Source organism: Bos taurus, chromosome X, assembly GCF_002263795.3.
Source record: "Bos taurus isolate L1 Dominette 01449 registration number 42190680 breed Hereford chromosome X, ARS-UCD2.0, whole genome shotgun sequence".
NCBI classification, from domain to species: Eukaryota; Metazoa; Chordata; class Mammalia; order Artiodactyla; family Bovidae; genus Bos; species Bos taurus.
This window is the reverse complement of record NC_037357.1, coordinates 55,512,673-55,526,679: the sequence shown is the minus strand read 5'-3', so window position 1 is coordinate 55,526,679 and position 14,007 is coordinate 55,512,673. Positions and strand designations below refer to the sequence as shown.

At 40.0% G+C, this 14,007-nt stretch overlaps 1 protein-coding gene across 3 annotated transcripts in view; it reads left to right on the top strand.

Moving 5' to 3' along the window:
• Window positions 1–14,007, top strand: part of MORC4 (MORC family CW-type zinc finger 4) — a 68,921-nt gene that overhangs the window by 28,356 nt on the left and 26,558 nt on the right. For all 3 annotated transcript variants that reach the window (XM_059883648.1, XM_059883647.1, XM_059883649.1), the window contains one exon: window positions 8,803–8,901. In XM_059883648.1, coding sequence (XP_059739631.1) covers window positions 8,803–8,901 — 99 coding nt within the window. The remainder of the gene's footprint in view (window positions 1–8,802; window positions 8,902–14,007) is intronic.

The following is a 14,007-nucleotide window of genomic DNA, read 5'->3' as shown; positions in this document are numbered from 1 at the left end:
AAACTGTTTGATTATTTGGAACTAAGTGGTATGGTACAGGAAACATTTGCTGATAGAACAGATATGGAAGGTTTTAAGTAAACAGTGTGACTTAAGATTTGCCTTAAAGATACAGCGTTTAAAAAAGGGATGGAGGGGAATTCCAGGATGAAATTATAGCAGGAGCTAAATCAGGCAATGACAGAAACTCGGAATGGGAAGAATAACATAGGGCCCTATCCTAAAGCAGGGATTGGCAAATCTTTCTGTGAAGGGCCGGGAAGTAAATAGTTTTAGCTTTATAGGTGGTGTGGGCTCTGTCACTACTACTCAGTTGTGCTGTAGTATGAAAGTACTCAATTCTGCTGTAGTACGAACACAGCCACAGACATAAGTAAAGGAATGAACATGTCTGTGTTCAGTACAGTTTTGTTTATGAAAACAGGCAGCAGCCTGGATTTGGCCCACAGGTTGTAGTTTGTTGACCCCTTCCCTAAAGCCCCACTTCCCAAACTGTGTGCCAAGCTGCACATAATGAAGTCACAGGGGAGCCATGGGATATTTAAAATTTTTGAGGGGAGTACAGTGGTACTTGACTCTTGCCTATAAGCAGTAGAAATTGTTTTCAGTTGCTGTCATAACAAATTACCACAAACTTAGCGCCTTAAGACAACACTGATTTATTGGCTTAGAGTTCTGTAGGTTAGAAGTCCATCTCAGATCTCACTGGGCTAAAATCAAGGTGTTGGCAAAGCTGCATTTATTTCTGGAGGCTCTAGGGGTGAATCTATTTTGGCTTTTCAAGCTTTTAGAGTCTGCCAGCATTCCTTGACCCATGGCCCTCTTCCTCCATCCACATTCAAAGCCATCAATGATGGGTTGGGTCCTCATATCATATCACTCTGATGACCTTGCTTCTGTCATCACATCTCGTTTGATTCTGACTCTTCTGCCTCACTCTTCCACTTTTAAGGACCCTTATGACTGTGTTGGTAATTCAAGATAATCTCCCTGTCTTAAGGTCAGCTGATGAGTAAGCTTAATGCCACCTGCAACTTGATTTCCCCCTTGAAATGTAACCTGATATATTCACAGGTTTCAGGGATTAGGACATAGACATCTTTGAAGGACCATTATTATGCTATGACAATCTGCTCTCTGGCCTCCTAAGATCCACTTACATCACACATGCAAAATACATCTATCCCATCCCAGCATCCCCCAAAGTCTCAACTCTTAGAGCAACTTAGTCTAAGTTTTTAATGTCCTCAACTCACAGTTCCCAAATCTCATCTAAATCAAGTATGAATGATACTGAGTCTGATGCATCGTGGGGTAAAATTCCTCTCTATATGCAGGTGTGTGTCTTTTTAAAATTTTTTTATATTTTGCTTCCAAAATACAATGGTGGGACAGGCATAGGATACCAATTAGAGATGTTCCAGTTCAAACAGGGAGAAAATTTGACAGAAAAAGGAATCCAGGCAAGCTAACTTCATTAAATTTCAAGGCCTGGAAATACTCTTCTGGGGCTTTCAGCTCCACCCTTTGGATTTAAGGCTCTATTCTGTCCTCATGGCTCCACCCGCAGACTCGACTTTCCTTTTTCTTGAAGGATAGCATGTATTTATGTGTGTTTCCCAGGAGGCTCAGTGATGAAGAATCCACCTGCCAATGCAGGAGACATGGATTCAATTCCTGGGTCAGGAAGGTTCCCTGGAGGAGGAAATGGCAATCCACTCCAGTATTCTTGCCTGCAAAATCCCCATGGACAGAGGGGCCTAGTGGGCTATAGTCCATGGGGTCACAAAAGAGTTGGATGCAACTGAACACAAACACACACACAAGCGTGTATTTGTAGCTGAGTAGTTTCATCTTGTTTCAACTTGTTTCTTGACTGTAGAGTTTTGGGGGTCCAACAACCTTCTTTCACACTCTCTCTGTCCCTTTCAGGCCAATTTAGCAGGGTTTTTTTAAATTTATTTATGTTAATTGGAGGCTAATTACTTTACAATATTGTAGTCGTTTTTGCCATACACTGACATGATAATGTACCATTCTCAAGAACCTTGTGGGTCTCAGGTATATATCATGGATACTCATTCAGACAAGAGATTCTTGACAGATCTTTCTTAGATAGTCCTATTTCTATTCTTCTGCTGAGATGGTGGTGGAGATCTAATATGTTCAGTCTTTTCAGAGAACTTTTTGTATGACTGAGTGCTTTGACCTTTTGATCTTCCTAAGATATTAGCAAAAGGTTGTCCAGCCACTGTCTTGGATTTACATTTTAGCATCTTTTGCAATCTGAATAAGCTGAGACTTTCCAAAATCATTAAGTCCTGGTTCCTTTTTTATTGAACAGTTCTTCCCTCAGTTTATTTCTTTCTTCTCACATTTTATGTAAGCAAGCAGCCACTGCTGCTGCTGCTGCTAAGTCGCTTCAGTCGTGTCTGACTCTGTGCAACCCCATAGACAGCAGCCCACCAGGCTCCCCCGTCCCTGGGATTCTCCAGGCAAGAACACTGGAGTGGGTTGCCATTTCCCTCTCCAATGCATGAAAGTGAAAAGTGAAAGTGAAGTCGCTCAGTCATGTCCAACTCCTAGCGACCCCATGGACTGCAGCCTACCAGACCCCTCCGTCCATGGGATTTTCCAGGCAAGAGTCCTGGAGTGGGGTGCCATTGCCTTCTCCGAAGCAGCCACTAGACCATACTTTTAGCACCTTACTTGGAAATTTCCTCAACTAAATGTCCAGTTTTGTCATTTAGGAGTTCTGCTTTCCACCTTGTCTTGGATCCAATTCTGCTAAGCTTTCTGCCACTACATAACAAGTTTTCTAATAACATGTTGCTAATATCCTTCTGAGCCTTTACCAGCAACAATTTTAACATCCATCATTCTACTAACAATCTGTTCCCAGTGACTTAGATATACTCTGAGGAAGTTTGTGTTTTTTTCTACCATGATCTGCACTTCTGAGCACCCTACCAGTGGAGTGTTTAACATCCATATTTCTACAGTCTATTCAAGGCAATCCAGGCAATTTGTGTAATGTTCTTCAAATTCTTCCAGCCTCTGCCCCACTGCCCAATTCCAAACCACTTCTACATTTTTAGGTATTTATTATGCTAACACCACACTTCTAGGTATAAAAATATTTAATTACTTTTGATTCCATTGTATCTTTGTGAATCTGGATTTTTTGTGATTAACTGTGATAAAAAGCAAGCAATACACAAAAAAATCAGTGTTGAATAAGAAATTAGGGATGTTGTGTCCAATTTGATTCCAAGGTTTGAACAGTTGTTTGATATCCAATAGGCATACCCATTCCATTATACGTAATTGTGGCTATTTAAGATTGAAATAGAAATATTTTAATATATATATTTTCAGGTGGACACTACATTTTAGTCCATACTTATTATTTGTATATAACTGTTTAAGAGTAAATGCAACTAGTACATATTTCTTGAGACCTAAGGGTGCCGTGAAAAACTTGAGACACTACAGGTACCATGAACCAAGACAGTTGGAGAATTTCTGTCTTAGAGGGACATTGGCTAGAGTAGTTGATACTTTAGGCAATGAGAATTCATTGTTTATTCTTGAATAGAGGGGTGACTTGAAATAATTGTGTCTTAAGAATATAATACTTATATACTGCTCTATGGCTTATAAAGTGCTTTACATGAATTATATCAATTGATAAACCTGGAAACAAGGTGCAGGATAGGTTAAAAAGAAGTACATACTATTTGAATAATCTAGATGTGAGGTGAAGGTCTGAAATAAGACTGCTGTGAAAAAGGAAATATATGACTGCTGCTAAGTCGCTTCAGTCGTGTCCGACTCTGTGCGACCCCATAGATGGAAGCCCACCAGATTCCCCCATCCCTGGGATTCTCCAGGCAAGAACACCGGAGTGGGTTGCCATTTCCTTCTCCAAAATATATGACAGATACTATGAAAAAAAGATTTTAAAATTTGGTGATATATTAATAATGGGATAAGGAAAATAAAGGAGAGGAAGATTCAAAGGTCACTTTAAAATCTCAAATTTAGTAGATATTGTCAGATAGAATAATGAGATTGGGAAAAGGAACAATTTCGTGTAATGGCAATAGTTAGATTGTAGGGGATTAAGACAGGAGTATGAAGAGAAGATAGTGGATATAGACCACATATACCAGGATTGGGGAAGTGAAAGGAAAGAGATTAATAGAACAGTGGAATCAAACCAGGTTTTTGCAAGAAGGAATGGAGTTTCAAAATTTATGATAATGGTGTTTTGATTGAGCTGGTATTAATATTTACACGACCATGTGCCTTTGTTAAAACTTATAGAACTACACATTAAAAAGATAAATTTTACTCTGTACCATAAATGTCACCATTTAAAAAATGACTACTTTGTTGGTTTTGGTATATTCACAAAGTATGTGGACTAGAGCCCACCAGGCCCCTCCATCCATGGGATTCTCCAGGCAAGAACACTGGAGTGGCTTGCCATTTCCTTCTCCAGGGGATCTTCCCTGACCCAGGGATCGAACCCGGGTCTCCCACGTCGTAGGCAGACACTTTGCTGTCTGAGCTGCCAGGGAAGTCCGTACAACCATCACCACTATCTAATTCTAAAGCATTTTCGTCATCTCAAAAAGAAACATCTTGTCCATTAGCAGTCACTCCTCATTTCCCCTCCTCTTCAACCCCTAATGACCACATAATCTATTTCCTTTTTTTCCTTTTTTTAATTGTGGTAAAATACACATAACATTACCATCATAACCATTTTTAAATGTGCATTTTGGCGGTATTAAGTACATTCATATTGTTATGCAACCATCACCACTGAAGGAAAGTTACATGGCTCAAAATAGCCTGGAGTTAAAACTCCCCTCTGGGTCCTCCCCACCATTCTATGCAAAACAAAGAACTCTCTCACCCGAAGGAAAAAAAATGGACATTAAGGTTGATTATGTCCATCTCCCAGCCGGTCCAGCCTCTGGCCGATCTCCAGAATTCCTTGCCCCAGCCATTTAAGAGATAACTACTCCAAACAACCTTGGAGAAGAACAGGCCCCCGTAAGACAGTAGATTTCCACATACGTGCCTATATATACTTACTCTGTTCTTGGGTTAGTGCAGCAGCTCACTAATCTGACTGCTGCCCCTTCTGGCCTCATTAAAGGTGATCTGTTCCTGTAAAGTGCTGGTCTCATTCTTTTTCCGAACCTCGCCTTCTCTAACTCCCTTACCATACAACCACCATCATCTGCAGAACTATTTTCATCTAGCAAAACTGAAATTCTGTACCTATTAAACAATAACTCCTCATTCCCACCATTCTGCTTTCTGTCTCTATGAATTTGACTATGCTAAGTACCTCATGTAAGTGGAATCACACAGTATTTCTCATTTTGTGACTTATTTCACTTAACATAATGTCCTTAAGTTGCATCTATGTTGTACATATGTCAGAATTTACTTTTTAAAGGCTGAGTTTCCTTTTTTAATATTCTTCTGTTTGTATGTACTATACTTTGCTTATTCATTCATTTATCGGTGGACACAGGTTGCTTCAGTGTTTTAGCTCTTACAATTTATAGTCTATTTTGTCTGATACTTATATTAAATAGCTAGCTACCCTTGCTCTCTTTTGGTTATTATTTACAGGGAATATCCTTTTCTATCCCTTCATTTTCACTGTGTGTCTTTGTATGTAAAATTAGTCTCACATAGAGAGCATATATTTTGGCCTTTTTGTTAAAACCCATTTCACCCATCTCTGTCTTCTGATAGAGAGTTTAATCCATTTACATTTAAAGTAATTACTGATAAGAAAGGATGTCTGTCATTTTGCTGTTTGTTTTCTATACATCTTATATTTTGTCCTTCATTTCCTGTATTACTGTCACCTTTTATGTTTAGTTGATTTTTTTGAAGTGAAACATTTGAATTCTTCTCATTTCCTTTTGTATATATTTATAGCTATTTTCTTTGGGGTTACCATGGGGTTACATGATGCTGTGAGCAGAAGCAGCAAACAGAGATCAGAGCACAGATCCCCAATATTTGGAGGGAGAGGTCCTTTTTGCCTGTCCTGGTTCCTGCAAGCTACTTTTGAAATGTGTGCATAGCCATCTGCCATGGGGCTAGGGTAGGAGATGGGTAACTACTACTGTGCTAAAAGCTGAGATTTCCCAATTTGTCATCCAAGCATTCCCCTGGAAATTATAAGCATTCGATAGACTCCAAAATTCCAAATGGTTACATTAGACAGGTTCTGCCAGTGTAACGGAGAAGACGATGGCACCCCACTCCAGTACTCTTGCCTGGAAAATCCCATGGACAGAGGAGCCTGGTGGGCTACAGTCCATGGGGTCACAAAGAGTTGGACACAACTGAGCGACTTCACTTTCACTTTTCACTTTCATGCATTGGAAAAGGAAATGGCAACCCACTCCAGTGTTCTTGCCTGAAGAATCCCAGGGACGGGGGAGCCTGGTGGGCTGCCGTCTATGGGGTCACACAGAGTCGGACACGACTGAAGCGACTTAGCAGCAGCAGCAGCAGCCAGTGTAAATAGTCTTTTTGGGAAGACAGATTCCTGCCTCCTACTCCACCAGCTTTCCAGAATCCCATGCAGTCTTTTTTATTTATTTAACTATTTTTTAATTTTGACCATGCTTGGTCTTCATTGCTGCGTGGGTCTTCTCTAGCTGCAGTGAGCAGGGGCTACGCTTCATTTGCCATTGCAGTGCGTAGGCTTCTCATTGCAGTGGCTTCTCTTGATGTGGAGCAAAGGCTCTAGGCATGTGGGCTTCAGTAGTTGCAGCATATGAGCTCAGTAGTTGTGGTGCATGGGCTTAGTTGCTCCTCAGCATGTGGGATCTTCCCAGACCAGGGATCGAACTGGTGTCCTCTGCATTGGCAGGCAGATTCTTAACCACTAGACCACCAAAGGAAGCCCCTGTAATCTTTTTTAAAAAGTAGATTTTAAATAAAACTTTAATAGAAAGCAAGAAATAATTCTTCATCTGTGACTTCAGGAAAGAATATAAACATAGAGGTCGGTGTGCTGGTAGGTCAGAGGAGGGAATAAGAGTTTATAAGAAAGTTCATTTAATCTTCTCTGTGTAGTCAGAATCTAATATGAGCAAGGTGGAGTTAAGGAAGAATTCCTCTTAAGGAAAGGTCTACAGAATCTTTGGGGAGTTATCTGAGGAGTCAAGAGATTTTTTAAAAATGCTAAATTTGTAGTATTTCAAGTATGTATGCACAGCTGTACATTAAGTTGTAATCCTGAATTGTAAAATTAAACAGAAATTTGTCACTAGAAATTGCCAGTTTTTCAAAGTAAAATTCAGATTTTCTACACATCATACTGTTTTACCCTGGGCCTGCTGCTGTTCACTTAAGAAGAGAGATAAAGGAGAAAGGGCAAGAGCCATAATTGGGGCATAGCCTCTACTAACAGCTGTGTCATAGAAGGTTAAAGGGGACTTTGTTACCTATTGCTGCTGTAACTGCTATGATCAGCATTTGGATAAAGAAGAACTATATAGACGTGTTTTAAGTTACTGTTTGATTGATTTGTAATAGGTAGGGTGCAATATTTGATCCTCTGACTTTGAACTTGGTCCTGAATTGTTTACGTGTAGTGATCTGACAGTTGAATAACTCCCCAACTACTAATCTGCAGTGTAGTCTTCTGTCGTTGTATCTAATGTCATTTCCCCTCACTGTGATTCTAAAATGTGGAGAACACAGTATTTTTTAGGATTTGTAACCTCAGATATGCAGATAACACCACCCTTATGGCAGGAAGCGAGGAAGAACTAAAGAGCCTCTTGATGAAAGTGAAAGAGGAGAGTGAAAAAGGTGGCTTAAAACTCAACATTCAGAAAACTAAGATTATGGCATCTGGTCCCATCACTTCATGGCAAATAGATGGGGAAACAGTGGAAACAGTGAGAGACTTTATTTTCAGGGGCTCCAAAATCACTGCAGATGGTGATTGCAGCCATGAAATCAAAAGACACTTGCTCCTTGGAAGAAAAGCTATGACCAACCTAGACAGCATATTAAAAATCAGACATTACTTTGCCAACAAAGGTCCATCTAGTCAAAGCTATGGTTTTCCCAGTAGTCATGTGTAGCTGTGAGAGTTGGACTATAAAGAAAGCTGAGCACTGAAGAATTGATGCTTTTGAACCGTGGTGTTGGAGAAGACTCTTGAGAGTCCCTTGGACTGCAAGGAGATCCAACCAGTCCATTCTAAAGAAGATCAGTCCTGGGTGTTCTTTGGAAGCACTGATGTTGAAGCTGAAACTCCAATACTTTGGCCACCTGCTTCAAAGAAGTGATTCATTGAAAAAGACCCTGATGCTGGGAAAGATTGAAGGTGGGAGGAAAAGGGGACGACAGAGGATGAGATGGTTGGATGGCATCACTGACTCAATGGACATGAGTTTGAACAAGCTCTGGGAGTTGGTGATGGACAGGGAAGCATGGTGTGCTGCAGTCCATGGGGTTGCAAAGAGTCGGACATGACTGACCAACTGAACTGAACTGAACTGACCATCTTATCTTTTCAACCAAAGTGACTATTCAACATTATGAACTTTGTCATTTTGACACATAATTTACAAAGGCAGTAGATTCCCATCCTAGTTGCTTGAAGTGTAGATGTTCAAACCTATGCTGAATATTCTAAATGGCTGGTTTCCGTTAAGTGGGAGCATCTTAAAGATTACAAAATTATTCAACAAATTCTTAGCATTGACATGCTTCTTTCTTTTTTTTTTTTTTTTTCAGGTTGACAATAAATGCCCTTGCCCAGAAGCTCAATGCATATTGGAAGGAAAAGACCTCCCAAGAGAATTTGGAGACCTCAGCCATAGTCAGGCCAATACCGTGAGTAGTAAATTTAGAATATAAAAGTGTCAGGGGTAACATCTCTAGGGCAAATGGAAGGAATAGGAAAAGATGATGCTTTTCACATAAGGAAGTTGAATTAACTAAAAACAGGAAATCACAGGTACTAATTTCATCATTCTCTAAACCTCTTCATTTCTGGTTTAACATTTGTGTGGTTTGGATCATAAATATGACGAGTTTAGTATTGTCAGTTTATCCTGTCCTCAGTGTAATATAATGGAAGATGATGACCATTTGAATCAGCTACTCCTTGGTTGAAAATTTAGATCTACTTATCTTTTTAATTTTACTGTATATTATCTAATGTATTAAAATTGTTTTCAGGTCATAAGATCTATAAATGTTATGAATATTACTTCAAAACCTAAATAAATGAATGTTGTATTCTCTATTTCCAAATAATTAGGCAAAAATCATGAAATTAAATCATGGATAAAAGTCTATTAGTTTTTGGTTTGTTTTTAGATTTTATTGAAGTATAATTGATTTACAATGTTATATTAATTTCCTCTCTACAGCAGAGTGACAGAGTTATACATATGTATATTCTTTTTCATATTCTTTTCCATTATGGTTGAAACAGGATATTGAATATAGTTCCCTGTGCTGTACAGTAGGACCTTGTTATTTATCCATCCTATATATAATAGTTTGCTTCTGCTAATCCAAAACTCTAATTCCCTCCCTCCCCTAACCCCCTGCACCCCACCCCCTACCTTGGCAACCACAAGTCTGTTCTCTATTAAATCTGATTCTTAATAGTTGAATGAGCTTAGGTAAGTAAGTCACTTCATCTCTCTGAGTATATTAACTCATGATTGACCAGAGACGTATTAATATGTCTTGTTACCCGAATGTTATATTTTTAAATTTTTTAATTGGAGGAAAATTACTTTACATTTGACTGAAGACATATCAGTATTCCCTTACATAATAGATCACCAGCCACAGGTGTTAATTTCTACAAAAATCCCCAGTTAATAATGTGTTAAGTTAGATGGCCTAACCTTTTTAGCACAGTACCTGGTATATAGTTCAATTCAGTTCAGTCGCTCAGTCGTGTCCGACTCTTTGCAACCACATGAATCTCAGCACACCAGGCCTCCCTGTCCATCACCATCTCCCGGAGTTCACTCAAACTCACGTCCATCGAGTCGGTGATGCCATCCAGCCATCTCATCCTCTGTCGTCCCCTTTTCCTCCTGCCCCCAATCCCTCCCAGCATCAGAGTCTTTTCCAATGAGTCAACTCTTTGCATGAGGTAGCTATAAAGTCCTGGAGTTTCAGCTTTAGCATCATTCCTTCCAAAGAACACCCAGGGCTGATCTCCTTTAGAATGGACTGGTTGGATCTCCTTGCAGTCCAGGGGACTCTCAAGAGTCTTCTCCAACACCACAGTTCAAAAGCATCAATTCTTCGGTGCTCAGCTTTCTTCACAGTCCAACTCTCACATCCATACATGACCACTGGAAAAACCATAGCCTTGACTAGACGGACCTTTGTTGCCAAAGTAATGTCTCTGCTTTTCAATATGCTCTCTAGGTTGGTCATAACTTTCCTTCCAAGGAGTAAGCGTCTTTTAATTTCATGGCTGCAGTCACCATCTGTAGTGATTTTGGAGCCCAGAAAAATAAAGTCTGACACTGTTTCCACTGTTTCCCCATCTATTTCCCATGAAGTGATGGGACCAGATGCCATGATCTTCGTCTTCTGAATGTTGAGTTTTAAGCCAACTTTTTCACTCTCCACTTTCACCTTCATCAAGAGGCTTTTTAGTTCCTCTTCACTTGCTGCCATAAGAGTGGTGTCATCTGCATATCTGAGGTTATTGATATTTCTCCCGGCAATCTTGATTCCAGCTTGTGCTTCATCCAGCCCAGCGTTTCTCATGATGTACTCTGCATATAAGTTTAATAAGCAGGGTGACAATATACAGCCTTGACGTACTCCTTTTGCTATTTGGAACCAGTCTGTTGTTCCATGTCCAGTTCTAACTGTTGCTTCCTGACCTGCATATAGATTTCTCAAGAGGCAGGTCAGGTGGTCTGATATTCCCATCTCTTTCAGAATTTTCCACAGTTCATTATGATCCACACAGTCAAAGGCTTTGGCATAGTCAATAAATCAGAAATAGATGTTTTTCTGGAACTCTGTTGATTTTTCGATGATCCAGATGTTGGCAATTTGATCTCTGGTTCCTCTGCCTTTTCTAAAACCAGCTTGAACATCTGGAAGTTCACGGTTCACGTATTGCTGAAGCCTGGCTTGGAGAATTTTGAGCATTACTTCACTAGCGTGTGAGATGAGTGCAATTGCACAGTAGTTTGAGCATTCTTTGGCATTGCCTTTCTTTGGGATTGGAATGGAAACTGACCTTTTCCAGTCCTGTGGCCACTGCTGAGTTTTCCAAATTTGCTGGCATATTGAGTGCAGCACTTTCACAGCATCATCTTTCAGAATTTGAAATAGCTCAACTGGAATTCCATCACCTCCACTAGCTTTGTTTGTAGTGATGCTTTCTAAGGCCCACTTGACTTCACATTCCAGGATGTCTGGCTCTAGGTGAGTGATCATACCATCGTAATTATCTTGGTCATGAAGATCTTTTTTGTACAGTTCTGTGTATTCTTGCCACCTCTTCTTAATATCTTCTGCTTCTGTTAGGTCCATACCATTTCTGTCCTTTATCAAGCCCATCTTTGCATGAAATGTTCCCTTGGTATCTCTAATTTTCTTGAAGAGCTCTCTAGTCTTTCCCATTCTGTTTTCCTCTATTTCTTTGCATTGATCACTGAGGAAGGCTTTCTTATCTCTTCTTGCTATTCTTTGGAACTCTACATTCAGATGCTTATATCTTCCCTTTTCTCCTTTGCTTTTCGCTTCCCTTCTTTTCGCAGCTATTTGTAAGTCCTCCCCAGACAGCCATTTTGCTTTTTTGCATTTCTTTCCCATGGGGATGGTCTTGATCCCTGTCTCCTGTACAATGTCACGAACCTCATTCCATAGTTCATCAGGCACTCTATCTATCAGATCTAGTCCCTTAAATCTATTTCTCACTTCCACTGTATAATCATAAGGGATTTGATTTAGATCATACCTGAATGGTCTAGTGGTTTTCCCTACTTTCTTCCATTTCAATCTGAATTTGGCAATAAGGAGCTCATGATCTGAGCCACAGTCAGCTCCCGGTCTTGTTTTTGCTGACTGTATAGAGCTTCTCTATCTTTGGCTGCAAAGAATGTAATCAACCTGATCTTGGTTTTGACCATCTGGTGATGTCCATGTGTAGAGTCTTCTCTTGTGTTGTTGGAAGAGGGTGTTTGCTATAACCAGTGCATTCTCTTGGCAAAACTCTATTAGCCTTTGCCTTGCTTCATTCTGTATTCCAAGGCCAGATTTGCCTGTTACTCTAGGTGTTTCTTGACTTTCTACTTTTGCCTTCCAGTCCCCTATAATGAAAAGGACATCTTTTTTGGGTGTTAGTTCTAAAAGGTCTTGTAGGTCTTCATAGAACCGTTCAACTTCAGCTTCTTCAGCGTTACTGGTTGGGGCATCAACTTGGATTACTGTGATATTGAATGGTTTGCCTTGGAAATGAACAGAGATCATTCTGTCGTTTTTGAGATTGCATCCAAGTACTGCATTTCAGACTCTTTTGTTGACCATGATGGCTACTCCATTTCTTCTAAGGGATTCCTGCCCACAGTAGTAGATATAATGGTCATCTGAGTTAAATTCACCCATTCCAGTCCATTTTAGTTCTCTGATTCCTAGAATGTTGACCTTCACTCTTGCCATCTCCTGTTTGACCACTTCCAGTTTGCCTTGATTCATGGACCGAACATTCCAGGTTCCTGTGGAATATTGCTCTTTATAGCATCGGACCTTGCTTCTATCACCAGTCACATCCATAACTGGGTATTGTTTTTGCTCTGGCTCCATCCCTTCTTTCTTTCTGGAGTTATTTCTCCACTGATCTCCAGGAGCATATTGGGCACCTACTGACCTGGGGAGTTCCTCTTTCAGTATCCTATCATTTTGCCTTTTCATACTGTTCATGGGGTTCTCAAGGCAGGAATACTGAAGTGGTTTGCCATTCCCTTCTCCAGTGGACCACATTCTGTCAGACCTCTCCACCATGACCTGCCCATCTTGGATGGCCCCACAGGGCATGGCTTAGTTTTGTTGACTTAGACAAGGCTGTGGTCCATGTTATTAGATTGACTAGTTTTCTGTGATTATGGTTTCAGTGTGTCTGCCCTCTGATGCCCTCTCGCAACAACTACCGTATTACTTGGGTTTCTCTTACCTTGGACATGGGGTAATCTCTTCATGGCTGATATAGTAGGCATTCAGAAATATTAGCAAACTTCCCTTCTTTTTATTCTAATGAACATTGTTGGAACCATATCAAGAAATTTGAGAATAGAAATAGAGAACTCAACATACCAGGAAAAAATGTAGAATTTACTGAATCTAAGACACAAAATCACATACAGAATGGTGGATCAGGATGAAATGCTTCAGGAAGCCAGGAAAGAAGCATAATACAGAGGACAGAATGTGTGACAATATGTACACAGTCAATTATACCATCAAAACAAAGATTAGAGTGTTGAAAGTTCATTTGGAGGTAGGCACTGTATTTCTTTTAAATGGAAATCATCAAATGTTTTATATAAAATTTTGTTTTCCCAGGTTCGATGCATGAGACAGGGTGCTTAGGGCTGGTGCACTGGGATGACCCTGAGGAGTGGGAATGGGGAGGGAGGTGGGAGGGGGCTTCAGGATGGGGAACACGTGTACACCCGTGGCAGATTCATGTTGATGTATGGCAAAACCAATACAATATTGTAAAGTAATTAGCCTCCAATTAAAATAAATAAATTTATATTAAAAAAATAAAAATAAAGATCTCTATTCCTGTCCAACATCCGTGGTTTTCAAAGAAATGCAAATTAAGATGAGATATCTTTTTTGCCTTGGAAATAAATGATTAATGCAATGGAACAGGTGTTCATATATTGCTGGAGTGTGTGTGTGTATGTTATACAGCCTTTCCTGGAAGTTTAATGGTGATTA